We start from the raw sequence: 19,705 nt of genomic DNA on the forward strand, positions 1-19,705 counted from the left end.
TATGCGTCGATTTACTACCCCGCCCTTCAACTAGAGTCCCTTTCCAGCGCGCAAACGATGGCAAATCCCCAATAGACGCTACTCAATGTCGCGTGTGTTGAGTGGTTACCTGTGTGTGGCAAACTGCAGCCGCTGGTAGACACTGGTCGGCGACGATGTGATTGTGGCTGTGACGCAACTGGGGCTCTTGACGCTGAGTGACGTAGCGCCGCCCTCGCTTGACGCTGTGACGTAACTTTGAGTACTGACGAGGTGCGGGGACGTAGAGGTGACGCAGGTGACGTGTGAGGATGCGCCATGCCCTCTGGCGAAGAAGTGAGGGGACGTGGCGGAGACGAAAGTGTGAACGGGAGATGGAGTTGACAGGCTGGCTCTACTGGCACCTCTGGCGGATGTGGAGGCGGTCAGGAGGCCGGGGGCGTGGTGGCGATGGCTGCCGCTGTGGAGGTGATGCTGGTGGTGGTGGTGGTGGTGGTGGTGGAGGGGGGTAGCAGCATGCAGCCAAAGGGGTGTGTGCGCCAGGACGGGCCGGCCTCGGGGGATGAAGAGGCCATGAGAAAACTTGGCATGAACTCGACCCATCTTCGCTTCGGTGACCGGTCTGACATGGTGAGGATAGTGAGGACGGTGAAGAGCAGAAATCCCTCCCCGTTATGTCTTCCCTAAACTTGTCCTCAGCTGAATTTTCACAGTGGTTTGAGTCTTTTGGAGTCCCGAGGAGATTAAAGTTTTATAGTATGTGCTTTTGTGGGTAATTTCTGCCTTCTTTTACTGTTTTCTATCAGGTGTTAGGATTTCTTTCAGTTCCACGTATATTTAATTCTCAGCCACGTGTCACTTATCAGATTCAAAGGAGAGATGGTACTTCTACGGCAACACGTTCTTGGGCATTCAATTTTTATCAAGTTTTTTTATGAGTCCTATAATATCACTGGCGTTAAGTCATCAAGCATGTGTCCTTATCTGACTTCACGTATTGATGCATTGGTTTATTTACGTCATGTTCTTGAGCGATTTCTCCTTGGATCAAGTTTCCCTGCTTCCTTAACTTCATGTGTCCAGAATTTCTCAGCTTTACAACAGCACGCTCATGAGGGATTTCTTCTTAACTTTCCTTATTTCTTTCATTTCACGCACTTTGTCCACGGAGTTCTTACAGACACGTGTCCTGTCAACGTGTGTGTGTGTCCTCTACTTATCAATGATGGCTCGTGACGTGTGGGACATTTGCCAGTGATTATTTTCCTTATCACTTTCTATTTCTTCAATGGATTTTGTTAATGGGCTCTTTTTCTTCTTTTTTTGATCAAGTTTGTTTTTTTCAGTTTATCTGTTTCGTTTTTATTATTTCCTATTCTTCAATGGGTTTTGGTTAATCGACTCCTCTTCTTATCAAGTTTTGTTTCTCTAAGTTCAAGTATTTTTTTTTTTTTCTTTTCACTTTCTATTCCTCAGTGAGTTTTGTTAATGGACTTTTTATTTTCTTTATCCTAAGTTATTCCGCTTCTTTAAGTTCACGTATAAAGTTGTCTATAGTGTTCTCTATTTACCATCAATACTTTATGACACTTTTCCAACTACTTACATTCCCCAGTGGATATATTATAACTAAGGAGAACGTAACGTAATCTTATCGCTTTTGTTCTTAACATTCCTGGCTGCACATTTTCTCCCTGACCTTCTCACTCACGCAGTCACTCACTCAGTCACTCAGTCATCGGATCCTTCCACGTAGGTATATTTCTTCATCTTCAGTCACTTATTGCACTGTTGTCATTTCCACTACACTTGCCTAATGTCGGGTGTACTTCCGTCCCACTGCTTTTATCATCTTGTCTGACGCAGTGTGGTTCTCAGGAATAGTGTAATATGTGGTTGTTTTTAGGAGCGTTTCTATTTCCTATTCTCTGTTCGCGTACACTGTTTCCTTACGCACTATTTGGCACTTTTAGGAACAATCTCGCAACTCAGGATCATAAACAGTGATTTTTTTGTATATTTTTTTATATATTTTTTTTTAATGCGTCACTTTTATCGTCATTCTTTTTATTACTGGGAAAAAAAACAACATGGTGATGATAAAAAGATATCTGGTAAATCATATGTGTGTGTGTGTTTTTTTTTTTCCATCTTAGCAACGTTTCACAATTTTATCAGCGACGCGGTTCAGTTTTTTTTCCAGTCTTTTTTTTATTTGATGTTTTCCTTTTTTTTTTTTTTTTTTTCGTTCGTTACATGTGCTATTTCCGTTCCGTGTATGCTTCGTTGGGTCTTTCCTCTTCACTAGCTATGTATACTCTCCCTGTCCTCCCTCCCTCCCTTCCTCTCTTAGCCAATCCTTACGTATATAGTTTTTCTGCCTTCTCTCTCTCTCTCTCTCTCTCTCTCTCTCTCTCTCTCTCTCTCTCTCTCTCTCTCTCTCTCTCTTAGTAACCTGGGACTTATTGCGTCTGTTCCTCCTCATGTCTATACAAGGTCGTTTGCTAACCTCCCTTGACCACCACACACTCCTAAGACTTCTTGGTTCTTAGGCAAGACACTGACCTCTCTCTCTCTCTCTCTCTCTCTCTCTCTCTCTCTCTCTCTCTCTCTCTCTCTCTCTCTCTCTCTCTCTCTCACTAAGATGGTTCACGACCGAGGTGGATTCGAACGCCTGTCGTCTATTCTGCTGTACAAGACGCTTAACACAGCCACACATACCACCTCTAGATCCCTTCACCATCTTTACTCTCTCTCTATCTCACTACCTTCCACCAATCTCTCCCCCTCTCTATCTCACTAGCTTCACCATCTCTGCCCTCTCCCTGTCTCACTACCTCCACCATCTTTGCCCTCTCTCTCTCTCTCTCTAGCTTCACCATCTCTTCCCTCTCTCTGGCGCTACCTTCACCATCTCTCCCCCCTCTCTCTCACTAGCTTCACCATCACTGCTCTCTCTATATCATTATCTCCACCATCTCTGCCCTCCTCTCTGTCACTACCTCCACCATCTCTCCCCTCTCTATCTCACGTCCTCTCTCTCCTCACTACAATTACTAACAACGAAAATCTTTATCTAACACCTCTTACTAATTACAGATTCCGTGACACACAGCTAAGTCTCAAGTGATGAACGGGTTAAACTGGTTCTAAGATTTGTGGATTGTGTTTATCTAATATACGTGGCTTGAGGTGCTACGTGTGTGTGTGTGTGTGTGTGTGTGTGTGTGTGTGTGTGTGTGTGTGTGTGTGTGTGTGTGTGTGTGTGTGTGTGTGTGTGTGTGTGTGTGTGTGTGTGTGTGTGTTCTGCTTGTTAGAATTTTTACCGTGGGAATTATTTAATATCCTGTACTTGAATACCAAATTATCCGAGTGTGTGTGTGTGTGTGTGTGTGTGTGTGTGTGTGTGTGTGTGTGTGTGTGTGTGTGTGTATGTGTGTGTGTGTGTGTGTGTGTGTGTATGTATGTCACTTGAGGTCACAGCTCTTCAGTGATCACTCAAGGGCGGCCATCTTGTTGCCCAGGTGTTTGCTAAGTGAGTGTTGTTTACGTCGCTTAGTGAGTGGGGGCGGGAGGCGGGAGGCGGGAGGGCGGGCTGCGGGAGGCGGCAGGCGGCGGCGGGAAGGCCCAAGACCCCCCTTCCTCACTCACTCAGCCCCGCAGCCCCCGCCCCCGCATGAATCAAGGCCGGACAGATGACCACACTTGCGGACTCAAGAACCTCAAGATCTATTCCAGCAACCGGTTACGGATACACTAGCACATTTCACACACACAGGATTGTAATCTTCACACACGTAACCGGTTTCGGAATGTATCTGACACAGTTTTGATGCGGTCTGGATTCGTAAGCGTATTTTCTTTCTGGTATATCAGTGTTCGAAGTTTGTAATGGATTCCTGTCACCGCGTATGGTGAGTATAATCGCTGGGTTTTTCATTGTGTACATAGATAGTTATGCGTATAGAGTATAATGTCATCCGTTCCTTCACTGCGGCAAACACCAGAATCACAGCACACGAGGGGAAAACACAGCAACACATCACAAGAAACAACCTTAATACGACAAAATCACCGCATTTTAACCAACACTTCACCCCCCACACACTTCTCACACTCAGATTTTCGGAATACGAGAGCTGAAAAAAAAAAGACATACTTCAGAAACGTGAAATTCAAATAGTCTTTCGTTCGCACTGATTTCGTCGCTTATTTCGGATCCCCTGTCTTCATGGCCGTCGTCGCCGCCCGCTGCGTGAGTGCGGCCTCGAGGTGGTGTCGGGGCGCGGCGGGCGGAGGGCGAGGCAGGAGGTTTACTGGAGTTATTCGCGAGTCGGAGTGAGGGCGAGAGTCATTCCAGAGGTGCGGGCCGAGGGGAGAGTGAGTGAGGGGAGGCCTGGATTGCTGCCAGCCACCGCCACCGCCGCTACCACCGCCACACTGCCTCCACCACGCCCTGCTCTGTCCCTACCACTCCCCTACACTCCCTGCTTACTGAGAAAAGGGGCATAATCGTAAAGAAACGTCCTAAACATGGCAGATCTTCGCCGGGGAATATAATGAAAACGATTGTAAACTATGGCAGCCGCGCAACTCGTCAACACACACGCACACGCACACACGCACGCACACGCGGGAATCCCCAACCTTCCAGATCCAGTCGATTCCTGGAACACGAACACGAACACACACACACACACACACACACACACGACACACACACACACACACATCTGCAACGCTACGATAACACGGTTCGTGCCCATACATATTATTTCAACAATGTGCTTCGGATACATATAAAGAAAGGAACGACGTATGCGATATAAATATAAAACACACACACGCACACACACACATAAATAAATAAACACAAGGCAGATGACAGAGGTGGGTTTCCAGTTTCCACAGCCTCCGTTTGTTGTTGTTGGTTTGTTCAGCGTCGTGGAGGTCATTCCCCCTCCATGGGCCGCGGGGCAATCTTGGCAGCCTTCACGCCTGGGTACCGAGTCAGCGGGGCAGCGTCAGTGTCGGCTCCTGCTCGGTTCCTCGCGCCGGGACTTGCCTTCAGCGCACTGCTGGATTTTGAAACTTCGACTCTTGGTTCATGGCTCGTTTTCTTCAAGAGCCTGGATAGCTAGATTTCTTTTTTTTTTTTTTTTTATGTATTTATTATTTTATTCAATTTCTTATTATATTTTATTATTTATTTATTTATCTATTTATGTATTTATTGATCTATTACGCAGATATGTTAATTTTTTTTTAGTGTTCTCCGCCAAGGTAGGTTTCTTTTTCTTTTTTTTCTGAAACTCAAATATCTTGGTCACTTTTATTTGATTTCATTCATTTATCATCGCGGTCTCCTGTAATTCGGTAGACAGAGATTTTGAACACTGACGCCTTGCTCATTTTCTCAAGTTGATTGTGCCAAGAAAGATATTTGAAAACTCCAATCATCTTAATTTTTCTAAAACGTTTACTCAGAAGTGATGCTGCTGATTTTTCCAAGCATTTTTGTACGCCATCCTCAATTTCCCAAGTTTTCTGTACCCTGGGGGATTAATTTACATCCATTTAGTCGAAGACTGAGAGACCCACACGAGAGGGCTCAGTTCAGATCCATGAAGAGCGAGCTGGAGGTGGAGTGTGAGTTGGTGGGCAGAGGTGGCTGGGTTCAGGAGGGCGCGGCGAGCGGTATTAAAGACGCGGCCTCACCTGATGTACTGGGGATGACGTCATGCCTATCGAAAACACTCAGCCAGCCTGCCTCGATTCAAGGTCCATCTCTCCCCTCCTTCAACAGCACTTCACTGGCCCCGTACTCTCAAATGTCTTAGTCTTTCATCTGTACTAAAAGGCCACAGAGATGGTTAGTTAGGTTCTCACGTGTATTTTTTTTACCCATTTAGCGTTGGAGAATCTTTGAAAACCCTAAATATCATTCACTTAAATACCTTAATCTCTCATCAATAGTATTTCCAAAGGTCACAGAGGTAATTAAGTGGATTTTCGCGTGTGTTTAGCCGTTTAACGTTGCAGAATCATAGTTAAATATTACCATTCATATAAACGCCCTTGAAAACCCCAATAACATTCATTTAAACGTTCCTGCATCACATCCGAACTATTTTCATAGGTCATAGAGATGATTATTTTGACTTTCATGCGTGTTTATTATTTCAAAGACGCAAAATCTCGTTTAGCCATCACGACAGTCACACAAACAAACTTGGAAACCCGAACATTCACTACAGCCATTAAAAGTGGTAGCAGTAGCAGGCGAGATAAGAAGCTGAAACAATTGAGATACAAGGACTAGAACTGAGTCACTGAGATAAGCAAACGGGGTGTATCTTGTAGACATTCGTGAAAGATGCATTCCTTTCCTATTATGTGTACCTCTTATCTGACCTTGTGGGTAAAGTAACGCCAGCAAATGCCAGCTGAGTTCCGTTTCACTTTTATTTATGGCTGGTGATGTCACTGATATGAGTACTAATTTATGTGTGTGTCTGTGCGTGTGTGTGTATGTGTTTATTTATTTATTTATTTCCGCAGTCTTCCCGTACCTAATTGCTTTCTTTGTAGTTAAGTTTATTCTTTTCTTTTACTGCCGCGTTTAAAATTTACTGCGTGTTTCTTTCTTCTTCTTCTTCTTTCTCTCTCTCTCTCTCTCTTTTTTTTTTTTCCTTACCTAATTTGCACAGTTTAAAAATTTTATGAAGTAGCGTCTTTTCTTTTCCCTTTTCTTTTTCTTTCTTTCTATCCATTCTTGTCTCGTGTCGTTGTCTTCCTCTTCCCAATCCTTTCATTTATTCTTGTGTCTCCTTTTTGTTATTTGTTGTGCCTATTTCTTCATTACCCACTATTCCTTTTTCATTTTTTTCATTCCATTACTTATTATTTCTTCATATCCGCGACTATTTCTTTCATTTTCTGTACAGTACTTTCTTGTTCACTGCTCACCTCCTACTGTAAATATCCCTATTTCATTTTTTTTTTTTTCTTTCCAATACATTCTCGTGTCTCGTTGTCTTCCCCTCAGTTTTCATCTATACGTCTGTGAATACTATGTCACTTCTTATACAATACGTTCTCCTCCACTGCCCACTCCAGCCTTACGAATAACCCGGCCTTTTTCACCTTTCCCTCCAGTACAGTACCTTGCCTCCCTCCCTGACCACCCGCCAGCACGCTCGACCCGCAGACAACTCAAGGTAACACTGAAACAAACCAGCCGCACATTGTTTCTCACGGGGAATACCTGCAATATTAACCTTGCGGACCCTTGGTGGTGGCTGCTGCGCGCGTGCTTCCTGACGCAGCCCACGTGGAGCATTGAGCACCACGACGCCTGCCCGCACGTCATGTCATTCCTGAGTGCTGACCTAAACCTTTCACCTGGCCCGCCTCTCTCTCTCTCTCTCTCTCTCTCTCTCTCTCTCTCTCTCTCTCTCCTCTCTCTCTCTCTCTCTCTCTCTCTCTCTCTCTCTCTCTTCCGCCCCCGCCAATCTAACCTCTCTGAACGTCGCTATAGAGTTGCGGAGCAGTATATGTTATCATTAGTCATTTAGTTAGATAGTCAGTCATTCACTTAGTTAGTTAGTCAGTCAGTCAGTCAGTCAGTCAGTCAGTCAGTCAGTCAGTCAGTCAGTTATTCGTGCAAGTGTTTAGTCAGTCAGTTATGAGGTAAGGAAGTAAATATGCAAAAAAATAATAATTATAACATACAAATTAAATATCACAGTAATAAAATAAATAGATGAGTAAAATTAACAAGAAAGATGTGTATTCTGGAAAAAATACCACCAACATCACTACTACTACTACTACTACTACTACTACTACTACTACTACTACTACTAAAAATAATAACATTAATAATCATAATCATCATCATTAAAAGTAATAACGTCAAGAGAGAACGGTGCAAGAGAGAGAGAGAGAGAGAGAGAGAGAGAGAGAGAGAGAGAGAGAGAGAGAGAGAGAGAGAACCACCCGCAGCGAACTGGAACAGACAAGACGGAAGGGACGGCCGGAGAGAGAAAAAGAGAGAAAAAAAAAGGAAACTAAAAAAAAAAAAAAAAAGGAAAAAAGTAATAATAATATCTTAGACACATAAATCATAAAATACTCGTATACAGGAACCATCCAAAACACCAATAACCATCCATCTTCCACACCATGCCAATTACCTATCAGTCCACGGGAAGGTTGTCTTAGAAACGTTGCAAGAATATGACGTAACAAGCTGGCTGGGTGACGGGAGGGAAGAGAGGGAGTAGGGGAGAGGGGCAGAGGGGAGAGAAGGGAGACAGTGACGAAAGGACGGGGACGCAGTGGATGGGGAGATGGAAGAGAAGGCGATGAGGGGGAGGAGGTGAAGGGAGGAGGAAAGGAAAGCAGAGAGAGGAGGAGGTGAGGGGAGAAGTAAAGGGGAGGCAATAAGGGGAGGAGATGAGGGGCAGTAAAGGGAGGTGAGGGGAAGTGAGGGGAGGCGGTAAGGGGAAGAGTAACGGGAGGTGAGGGGAGCAGTAGTGGTGGTCTGCCTAGATAGTATACCGACGCAGGCGTGTTCCCCTCTCTCTCTCGTCCCTCACAGACTAGCTATCGACCCAGTGTCCCTCACTACCACCACCACTGCCATACCGCCCTCAGAGGCTCGGCGAGGGGCGGCCAGCTGTATCAAAGCCACCATTTGATTCCTGACACCTCCATACTCTAGACACACCCTCTCTAGACACACCCTTGTTACTTAAACACTTTCCTCTTTCACTGTGTCTGTTATCAAAGGCCACTGAGATAATAAGTCGAGCTTACATGAGTGTTTTCCGGTGATAATTATGCAGTTCTTGTTAAACTATCACTAAAAATTATGAAAACACCATTGGAATCCTTTACTATTTCCACAAGAGCCCATTGATTGTCGAGATAAGACGCTGATAAGTTTATTAGTATGGGCCTTTAAATATACAGGCCAAGCAACACCCACGCACCCTCCGCCTTTGGTATCTGGAGTCTCATAGATTAAGATAGCACAGCTTACTGCAGCCTCATAAGGGGGCCAAAAAATCTGCTGCTGCTTGTTCTTCCTTCTTCCTACACGCTTTGATACATGTCACCTACACACACACATACACACGTACACATAGACACGCACATGTACACACACAGCTCTTCCTACACTAGATATACCTATATAGTCCCCCACGCCCAAATACCTACACCTACACACACACACACACACACACACACACACACACACACACACACACACACACACACACACAACTAGACACCCTTGGCACATCCTAATCGAGCCTAAACAACACCTTTGGATAGACACATTTAAATTCTCTCTCTCTCTCTCTCTCTCTCTCTCTCTCTCTCTCTCTCTCTCTCTCTCTCTCTCTCTCCTCTCTCTCTCTCTCTCTCTCTCTGACCTTCATTTGGTCTTTAAAGAGTTGAGAAAATCCCCACCTCTCTCTCTCTCTCTCTCTCTCTCTCTCTCTCTCTCTCTCTCTCTCCTCTCTCTCTCTCTCTCTCTCTCTCTCTCTCTCTCTCTCTTTCTATGCAGAAAGAACGACAAGAACAGGAAGGAATACAGGAGGAGAAGAAAATGGAGAAGAAAAGGAGGAAGAGGAAGAAAGAGAAGCAGATGTAGGAGGAAAAGGAGAGAGAAAGAAAAAGAAGAATTAAAAAAAAAAAGCAGGAGGAGAAAGAGGAGGAGGAGGAGGAGGAGGAGGAAAAGAGCAGGGAAAAAAAGGAGGAAAAACTTGCATAAATCATAATAAACAAGAAAAAAATACAACACACGCCAAAAAAAGAAAAGAAAAAAATATAGGAAAAAAATAACCACCAGAGAGAGAGAGAGAGAGAAATAGGTTACAGCTCACTCCTTCCACACACACATCATTCACTTCCCCAAATCCTCCCGCTGCTTGCATTCACACACACACACACACACACGCATACACACACACACACAGACATATCCAGCTTTTTCCGGCCACTGTGCAGCCTGGGACGGGTGGCGCTTGTCTCTGAGGCTTTATTTTTTCTCCCTTTATCGAGGCGGAGGGTGGAGTGGGTGTAGTGGGTGCGGGAAAGTTTAAAGAGGCGGGATTTCCAGTGTTTTCAGCTCCCAGCCTTCCTCTGACACCTCCAGATGCGGCGTTAAGATGCATGTTTGGAACGCGACGCGAATGTTGTCAGGTGGTGTGAAGTTGGGTTTGTAATGTCGCTGCTGGTTTCTCTCTCTCTCTCTCTCTCTCTCTCTCTCTCTCTCTCTCTCTCTCTCTCTCTCTCTCTCTCTCTCTCTCTTGTCTGTTAATTTTCATCTTATTTGCTTTATTTCTTTTTTATTATTTTTAATGTTTTTTTTTTTTTTTTTGAAAGCAGGGCTATATGATTTTCTTACGGTGGCTGCAAAATTCTCTCTCTCTCTCTCTCTCTCTCTCTCTCTCTCTCTCTCTCTCTCTCTCTCTCTCTCTCTCTCTCTCTCCTGGCATGGCTCCCACTCGATAAATCACGCCCGTATAAACTCAAAAGCTGAAATCTGCATCTCAATCAAGCCTCGGGATAAGAAAAGGGCGAAGCTGTGATACAAACTCAGGGCCATATTCTGAAACGCTTCTCTCTCTTCTCTCTCTCTATTTTCCAAGGCCACAGACATGATCAGCCAGGTTCTCAAGACTGTTTCTCCTGTTAAAAATGTAGAAATCTTGTTAATCTGTCACTAGAACCATAATAACACCATTGAAGGTTCGTGTATCTTCAGCTAGAGCCTTTTGAAAGAGGTGGAAGTGCGGTGCAGAAGTGTTTCAGAATACGAGGACAAGATTACTTTAGTGTTGGCCAGTCCGGCGCTTCCCTGCTGGCGGAGGAAAGCCCGGTTCAGTTTCTCGCTTCTATCTCTTCGACAGCTAATGTTAATATCGGGAGCTTCATAAACAAACTGGCTGTCGATTCTATAAAGGGAGTTTCTGGATTGTTTTTCCGTGGATAAATTTAGTTTGGGTGTCATTGTTCTGTCAGGAGTGTGAGCGGTTTAAAATTTTCCTTAAGTTTTGGGATTTTTAATATGTGAGTCATTTTCATATACAAACTGCCTGTTGATTTTTTTTTTAAGGGTATTTCTGGATAAAATCTTTAATCTCATAGTGCATATATCAACTGAGATTCCATTGTCAAGTGGTTTTAAAATTTCCGTCAACTTTGCTTTTCAATTAAAAAAAAATAAATAAATAACTTTATAAACAAACCATTTTCTTTTTTTTTTCCGGATTTTTTGCTTGGATAAATATTTAATCTCGGAGCGTATATATTAACTGAGATTATATTGTCAAGGTGTTTAAATTTCTCCTCAATTTTCGTATTTTTTGTTATTATTACTACTATTATTATTATTATTATTATTATTATTATTATTATTTATCAGAATCATCCTTACAAACTAACTTTTTTTCATGTATTTCATTCGCTTGGCTAAGTAATATTCATCACGTGGCGCATTTATCAGTTCAGACGCTATTGTTCTATCAAGGGTGTGGGTGGTTCAGAATTCTCAACTTTCGTCCTTTTTTTAATATCAGTCTTCCTTATCACCACATTTTCTTCTTTTCTTTTTTTTTTTTTGGGGGGGCAGGTATTTTTTTTTTTTTTTTACTAGATAAACCTCTCATCAAGTGTCATTATTATATCAAGGATGTGAGTACTTTAAAATTCTTCTCAATATTAGCACTTTTTAACATGAAACTCACCCTTATCAACAAGCTTTTCTCGTGTATTTATAGATTTCTGCTTCGTGTGAATGTACTAGTATAGATTCCTGTCCAGTCAAGAATATGAGTTGTCTAAAATTCTCAACTTTCTTACTTATTAACATGTAACTCAAGATAATGACAGTGTTTCTCAACTTAGTTTCCTGAAAGTTGAAAGAAAGACTTGCCACGTTGTTTATAAAGGTGCGTAGGCTGCCGCTTTTGGAGGGAACCCAAATGACTTTAATGAACAGATGATAACAGCTCCAGCCATCTGAATGTTTTAATTACGAGCTTACTCCCTTCGCTATCACTGGTGGCTTGTTAGGGAAACATAGGATTATTGTACTATTATCATTATACTATGTAGTAAGGTGGTACAAGAGACTTTCTCTTTCCACCAGGAACTGACAGGGATAGGAGTGTGAATGATGTATGTATGAGTGTGTGGTGCCTTGTCTAGGCCGCCCTGTGTGGGATTCCCGATACATGGATAGACAGATACGTTATTATATCACATTTTCTCAGTTTTTCCTTCTCTCTTGCAACAACAAGCCTTTGATTCATAACCTTGCACTACTGTATATTGCAAAATTCAACTCATCCAATACCATATACAACAATACTGGCCACTTGAAGGCACTCGGCAAATCTTCGCAAGCATTTACATGAAAGTTAAGGCTTTAAAAGGGTTTCTCTGATTTCCGGCCAGTATAATATTTAGCGGCGACTGCAGAATGAAAGTAAATGCCTCAGAGTGCTTTGTGATTAAGGGACGATGTGCCAAATACCAAAGGGAGAGTTCAGGGGGAAACCAAAGGAGAGTATTAGTAAGGAAGGTAAAGAACCGACGATAGCCAAGCCAGACATACCCAATCCGGTAAAAAAGAGAAAGTTATGTATAGCTTCTGAAGTTACGTATCTAAACAGTGAAGGCCTTCCCCTGCCTCCCCCCCCTCTCTCTCTCTCTCTCTCTCTCTCTCTCTCTCTCTCTCTCTCTCTCTCTGTGTGTGTGTGTGTGTGTGTGTGTGTGTGTGTGTGTGTGGGTTGACATGGAAACTTAGAAGTCGCAAGACCAGCAAGAGAAGAGGTCTGAGTTGTTGGCAGTGAACTGAGTTGTGGGCATTAAAGATGAGGGGAGGACAGAGAGAGAGAGAGAGAGAGAGAGAGAGAGAGAGAGAGAGAGAGAGAGAGAGAGAGAGAGAGAGAGAGAGAGAGAGAGAGAGAGAGAGAGAGAGAGAGAGAGAGAGAGAGAGAGAGAGAGGAGGAGGAGAAAAAAAATAGATGGAAGAACAGGAAGACGACGACGAAGAGGAAGAGGAACAGGAGGAGGAGAAAAATATATATGGAAGAAGAAGAGTAAGCAACAACGAGGAGGAAGAGGAGGAAAATAGAGAGGAGGAGGAGGAGGAAGGGAAAGATAAAGAAGAGGAGGAAGAAGAGGAAGAGGAGGAAATAATACTTACCACCATTCATAACCACCACCACCACCACCACCACCACAACCAGGCCACGGGAAGCGAAGACAAGTCAATACAGGAAAAAGAGAAGCAGCAGCGGCGCCAGGACTTCTATATACTATGCTTTATACTACAAGTTATACCGCCTGTCTTACTCTTGTCTCCCGTGCCCCCAATCCCTGGCAGTCTCCCTCAGTGACCTCCCTCCCTGCCTCCCTGCCTGCTTATCCCTTCCCGCCCGGTCTCGCATGGCTGTGAATGGCAGATAATCAATACCCAGGAGCGTTCATTCACTTCCTGGGAGGTTCGGGGAAGACCTACACTTGATCATGGCTAAGGAAGGGGTGTGGAGGGTCTGTCATTGCAACCCCTTCGTCCGCTTTACTATGACTCGTGCTTTGAAACGTTTCCTCAGAAGGGCTGTTTTTTTAAAGACCACTGGGATGGTCAGCTGGATTTTCAAGAGTGTTTCTCCTGTTGATAGTGTAATCTTGTTAATCTCTCACTAGAATCGTCAAAACAGCCTTTCAATTCCGTGTCATTTCAACTAGTCTTCGGAATGTAGTGGAGATGATACGGTACTCTAAAACGCTTTTCTTCCTCATTACGACTGTTTTCAAAGGCCACAGGGATGGTTAGGCTCTCGTGAGTGTTTTTCCCACTCTTGATGCAGAGATCTTGCTATACTATCATTGGGATCATGAAAACAGCCTTGAAAACCCCGACAATGTCCACTAAAGTTTGCTAAATGTAGTCCAGATGAGACGCAGAAATGTTTGGGAATGTGATCTTATATTACACTCTTAGGTCTGCCTTCTGGTGTAGCTGCCAGATGCTCTGATAAAAGCCTACCCCTGTGACACTCATGTTCTCATTTCCGCTTGTTTGGGCAGCCGCAGGAGACAAGGCGAGCTGATAAGACCCACTCGCCTGCTGATAAGAGGCGAAAGAACGCAGGGTCACCCATAATACGTAAAGGCTGGCGCGCTTCTGGCATTGCGATACATATTTGAGTGACTTTTTATGATGAAATAATCTTTTCCGTCGTTTCAAAGCAACGTCCCCGCATGCACGCCTCTATTGAGAACGACTGGTCATTGTTCTTCATAATCGCGGTGCGCTGGTTCTGTTCTACTTCATTTGTTTTCCCAATCCTTTCACTCTCACGTCCAGCATTGAGTCTTTTGTCTTCCTCTTCCCCTCCTCTCTTTTTCTTCCCTCCCCTTCGCCCCTCAGTGCCTCCTTAATCATGAAGGATTTGCGGGGATGATTTGCATAACTTTCCAACTCCTATGATATTGAGTTCTCCCCCTTTCTCTAATCCTCCCCTCTCCCCACCTTCCACACCAAGGCAGGTGGGGAGAGAGAGCGACGCCGCCTGTGTTATTACGGCGAAGGACGGAGGCTTTGCGGCTACACTGGTGAAGCTTACATACGAGGGACTGAGCGTGGCAGTGTCTGGAGAACACGGTCAGGTGTTTGGGATAAAGATCGATACTCTCTCTCTCTCTCTCTCTCTCTCTCTCTCTCTCTCTCTCTCTCTCTCTCTCTCTCTCTCTCTCTCTATGTGTGTGTGTGTGTGTGTGTGTGTGTGTGTGTGTGTGTGTGTGTCGGGCAAAGCCCTCTGCCCCGCCTGCTGACACGCTGGCTGACCCGTGCCAAGCGTCGCCCGCGGGCTGTCATCTGGATGGACGGGGCGGGGGCGCGGCGAATGATGCGAGGGCGGCGAGGTGCGTCGAGGTGTTTGGGTCTTACCTGTTCTCACTACGACTCCTTCCTCGTCGCCTCCATGGTCGGGAAGTGGTCGCCTCGTATATCCAGTGTCGAGAGCTTGCAGCACTGGCTTGTACCGCGGCACACAACCTCGTCGGATAATCCAAGAGTAAAAGGGGCGAAATGTGGCTGCTAGAACGCCATCACGGAGACACAGCGAGACACAACACGACCACTGGGGAGGTAACTCCTGCACTGGCCGCGCGAGGGCGTGTGGGAGGAGAGGGTTGCCGCATGGCAGGCCACGTTGCCAGACGCTTCTCTTGTTTGCACCGCCACAACACCGCGATACGGGGCATGGGGGAGGAAAACACTACACATGGACCAATGAACTGTGTTTACCAAGCAGGCCACGATGATGCTGCCGTGCCCGCGCCCCGGCGCTGCGAGGCGGGCAGCATCCTGCCACCTGGCAGCCGCCCGCACGTCATTACCGCGCCGACCCACTAATTGGCCCACCTTCTTCTGTCGCTTATCACGTGTCTACGCCTCGCTGTATCAATAGACATCGTGTGTGTGTGTGTGTGTGTGTGTGTGTGTGAACGCTCGCGCGTGTGTTGTGCGTGCAACACACACACTCACACACACACACACACACACACACACACACACACACACATACGTAAATAAATAAATAAATAAATAAATAAATAAATAAATATATATATATATATATATATATATATATATATATATATATATATATATATATATATATATATATATATATATATATATATATATATATATATATATATATATATATATATATATATATATATATATATATATATATATATATATACACACACACACACATCTCTAGGGCTTCAAGCAGCTGCTGCCAGTCCGAACACAGTGCTCGCCCTGACCTTAAACCGAGTGGAGCTTCGAACCAGCGGCCCAGAAGGGGTGGGGCTGTCGGGGTATTAGGGCGCGGTGGAGGGGCTCACCAGACGCCTTTCCTAACCAAGCGGCACCTCGCGCCCTGAGTATGATAAGCGGGACAGCGTGTGGGAGGGAGCCACTGGTACAGTTCATCATATCTGTTATCACGCGCACCAGTGTGGCTGAGGGCTGGCACTCGCCAGGCACGCTGTCCCGTGGCGCGGTGAGGCAGCGTCAGGCTGCCTGCCCCCACACAGCCTTCGTTCCTGGGCAGGAAGAAGCTCCGCTGCTATGCGTGGTTTCCGCTGCCCTTTTTCATTGGGTATTCAGCTTCTCCTTCCTCCCTGAGACCTTCTGAGACTCGTGTCCTAAACGTTTCACTAAAAATTCCATTCCTCCCTCCCACAGTCCCAGTCTGCCTCGCTTCTCAGTGCCATGGATCCAATCACGTGGCACAATATTAGTGTGTCAGTTTGAGATGAATCCAAAGACATCACGCCCTCGGGCATTATCAAAACTCATTAATGATTCCCTTCCATGCAGTCTCAAGGCTCTGTGAGGAGACACGGGGCTGGCAAGGGAATGGCTGGCTGAGGACGTCGCCCTTCTCACTCCCTCTCCCACCACAGTAGACGAACACCATTGCCTTAGGCACGGCGACTTTAGGCATAACCTTCACGGCGGCGGGCACACTAAATTATACGTCATCCCCCATCAGTCGTGCAAGGAAGACGGACTTACTCACTCTTCCTCGGTCAATGCCGCCTTACCATCATCAACCAACCACTTGGACCTGCTCTGGCCTGCCACTGTACTCTCAACACCTGTGGCCTATTCATCTTTAAGAGGCAAACAGGTATACACTCAATTGATATGAATATGTACACACACGATAGCTTCCAACATCCCATGACGTAATCAGAGCGAACGCTGTCTTAGCTGACTCTAAGAACAATATTCTGAAACACTTCCCTACTTTCAAGAAGCTTTAGTTGAAGTGACACGGGTTATTAAGGGTGCTTTTATTCTTCTAGTGACAGATAAATAAAATTTCTGCGTTGTTAACAGAAAAGACACTCGCGATAACTCGACTATTTATCTCTATGACCCTTGAAATTAGTCGTGGTGAGAGAACAAAGCGTTTCCGAATAAAGACTTAAGAAAGGATGTGTTGATAAAAAATTTTCCCAGTCTAAAAACGAAAATTGTACAGCGGTGTGTCGCACTTGGCTTGGCAACTCTTAGGAAAAGGAAAAGAAAGTGGCTATAATAATTACGGTTTTCTTGACAAAGTGCGTCCTTCCCTTGCACTCCTTTCCTGTTTACTAGCGAGAAAAAAAAAAAAAAGTACGAGACTCACGGACAGTTGAAAGTCATATGTGGGTATATATTGAAGAGTGACACATAGATTAACTCCCTTCAATGGACAAGTGTTGATAGCGGATTAATTTCATACCAGGATTAACTTAGAGGGACTCATTACTTCACTCCACTGTCATCTCAGGAGGTCAAGATCATAGAAACATTATGCACTGATTTGATTTAACGTTAATTTATATACAGTTCATTTTATTAAACTTTCTTAGTCCTTTAGTGTGTTTTTTTTTTATGGTACATTTTTATTTTATTTATTTATCTTTTTTCATGTGAATAAAGAATACTGAACTGAATTTAATTGAAAACTTTCGAACGTCACGGCAGCGGATTCATATTGCATTGGTGCTTAGCTGTGATAAATATAAGTAGGTAAAGTGTTCCAGTATTCAGTAGATTAATCTCAGAGGATGATGAACTTAAAGAGAAGGACCGATTACTTTAGAACGTCACAAATACGGGTTCAAATAACCGCTGCTGCCGTCGCGGGTGATAAATATAGGTATGCAGCATTCCAGTATCCCACAGAGACAAGACGCGATAGCCTTCCTTTATAATTAGACTTCTGGGAGACCGACCTTCGTGCAGGCCGCTCCAGCAGGTGCCGCGTCGTGCTTCCCAACCAAGGTCGCGCTACACCATACTTCTCCAAGCTTTGTAACTTTGAATACTAAGGCAATTTTGTCCCGCAGCGAGTTTTTTGTCTTGAGAATAAGGTCCATTTTCCATAAGGCAATTTTGTCCCGTAGCGAGAACTGTGTGATAAAAGAAGGTTCATCTTCCATCAATTCTGGCTTTGAATACCACGGCAATTTTGTCCCTTAGTGAAAACTGTGTCTTCAAAGAAAAAAAAAAAAAAGAAAGAAAAAAAGGTGCACCTTCCATCAGCTCTGTCTTTGAATACCACGGCTATTTTGTCCCTTAGCAAAAACTGTGCATCTCCAAAGGAAAGAAAGAAAAAATGAAGGTCCATCTTCCATCAACTCTGGCTTTGAGTACCACGGCAATTTTGTCCCGTAACAAAAACTGTCTTAATAAAAAAAAAAAAAAGGTCTATCGTCATATAAAAGGTCTATCGTCCATAAACTGTGGCTCAGAACAATAAGCCAATTATATCATGTAGCGACTAGCAAGATCTGTCAGAAATAAAAGGTAAACCTCTCATCACTGTGTTAGCTTGGCATCGTTCCATCTCATCGACTTAACCTAGACTTGTGTTTCCCCCGTGCTGGTAGAGGAGCGAGTCCCTGCAGCACTAGAGGCTTCACTGGGTTGTAAATATTGCAGTGTTACATAAATGAAGCGCTAACTTTACCGAAGAAAACGTGAATTTGCTTGAATAAACCTCTTCTACTGTTTTTTTTTTTTTTTTTTTGCTTCTTAATATATAACCATGCAATGTTACATAAATAAAGCGCTAACTTTACTGAAGAAAGCGTCATTTGCTTGGATGAACTTTTTTTTCTGTTTGAAATGTACTAAAAATTTATGCAGTGACATTATTATGTACATATCATTATTTTGTTGTTGATGATGGTGGTAGTGGTGATATAGCTGAGGTCACTGATGTCTCGCTAACCACACTCAGCAAGATTACCTTATTACACGGTCTGCTTACAAGGACTGTCCCTCAGGCTCACCTTCCGTGCTGCAGCACAGGCGGCGGGGAGGAGGAAGGCCCATTGGCAGGTGTCCCCGCCAGTTCCGGTAACATGCGTAGGTGATGTGAATGTCCTGAAGTCATGCACGCGCTCTGGCTTTTGTTTGCTTTACCCTGAGCAAAGCAGACACAGCAAGAGGTTCCTTCCCTTTCTCGGTCTGGCAGGAATTTGCTCTTGGTCAAATAGCATCAGACCACATTGTGTCAGTCCGGGAGCTTAGCTGTCACATGTTCCCTGAGGCACTTGTCGCGGCACTGGGCTCACTGCTACACTGCCACACACTCGTCACTACACTTACACCCGCCACTGTGCACGGGAGGAACCCAACAACAGGCAGGTGTAGCGTGACAGCGCCTCCCCCCGCGGTATGCCGGTCCTCAGCCAAGCCTCAGTTGCCGGAATGCACTTCCTTATTTTTCCACCTTTAAGCTTCCGGCATTTGTTTCATATAGGAAATGGGATTCTTTAATATCTAAGCCACCATGCCTCTTATATTAAGGAATGTGACTATTGTTCCGATATAACATTACTCTAATGACATCCAATTGCATCTGTCAATACTCCACAATGTTTCGCTCTTTTGGTAGGGAAAGACTCAAGAGCGCATCTGCCCGCAGCGTGAACACTATGAAAGGTCTACGATAAAATTTGGTATCTTCCTAGTAAAGCCACGGGGATGACGTCATGGCCCCGCCGCAGGCATCTCCTGGCGACCCGTGTTGGTTCAAGTGTGACGGGAGGAAATGTTTGCCTCGGCGCAGGTGTACAGCGTCCCGTCTGAGCCTTCCCGCCTCGCAACACAAGT

General features: G+C 44.6%; 1 protein-coding gene across 6 annotated transcripts in view; it reads right to left on the reverse strand.

The window, feature by feature from the left end:
- Positions 1-19,204, reverse strand: part of LOC135109326 (mitogen-activated protein kinase kinase kinase 13-B-like) — a 64,095-nt gene extending 44,891 nt beyond the window's left edge. For 2 of the 6 annotated variants that reach the window (XM_064020680.1, XM_064020678.1), the window contains exons 1-2: positions 4,139-4,682; positions 110-2,052 (exon numbers count right to left, since the gene is read on the reverse strand). In XM_064020680.1, coding sequence (XP_063876750.1) covers positions 110-582 — 473 coding nt within the window. In that variant the 5' untranslated portion in view covers positions 583-2,052; positions 4,139-4,682. Of the gene's footprint in view, positions 1-109; positions 2,053-4,138; positions 4,683-14,959; positions 15,382-18,879 lie in introns of those variants that run through there. The other 4 variants (XM_064020681.1, XM_064020679.1, XM_064020682.1 and 1 more) reach the window with 3 other exon arrangements.
- Between the last annotated feature and the right edge of the window lie 501 nt (positions 19,205-19,705).

This window comes from Scylla paramamosain, chromosome 18, assembly GCF_035594125.1.
Source record: "Scylla paramamosain isolate STU-SP2022 chromosome 18, ASM3559412v1, whole genome shotgun sequence".
In the NCBI taxonomy this organism is placed as follows: domain Eukaryota; kingdom Metazoa; phylum Arthropoda; class Malacostraca; order Decapoda; family Portunidae; genus Scylla; species Scylla paramamosain.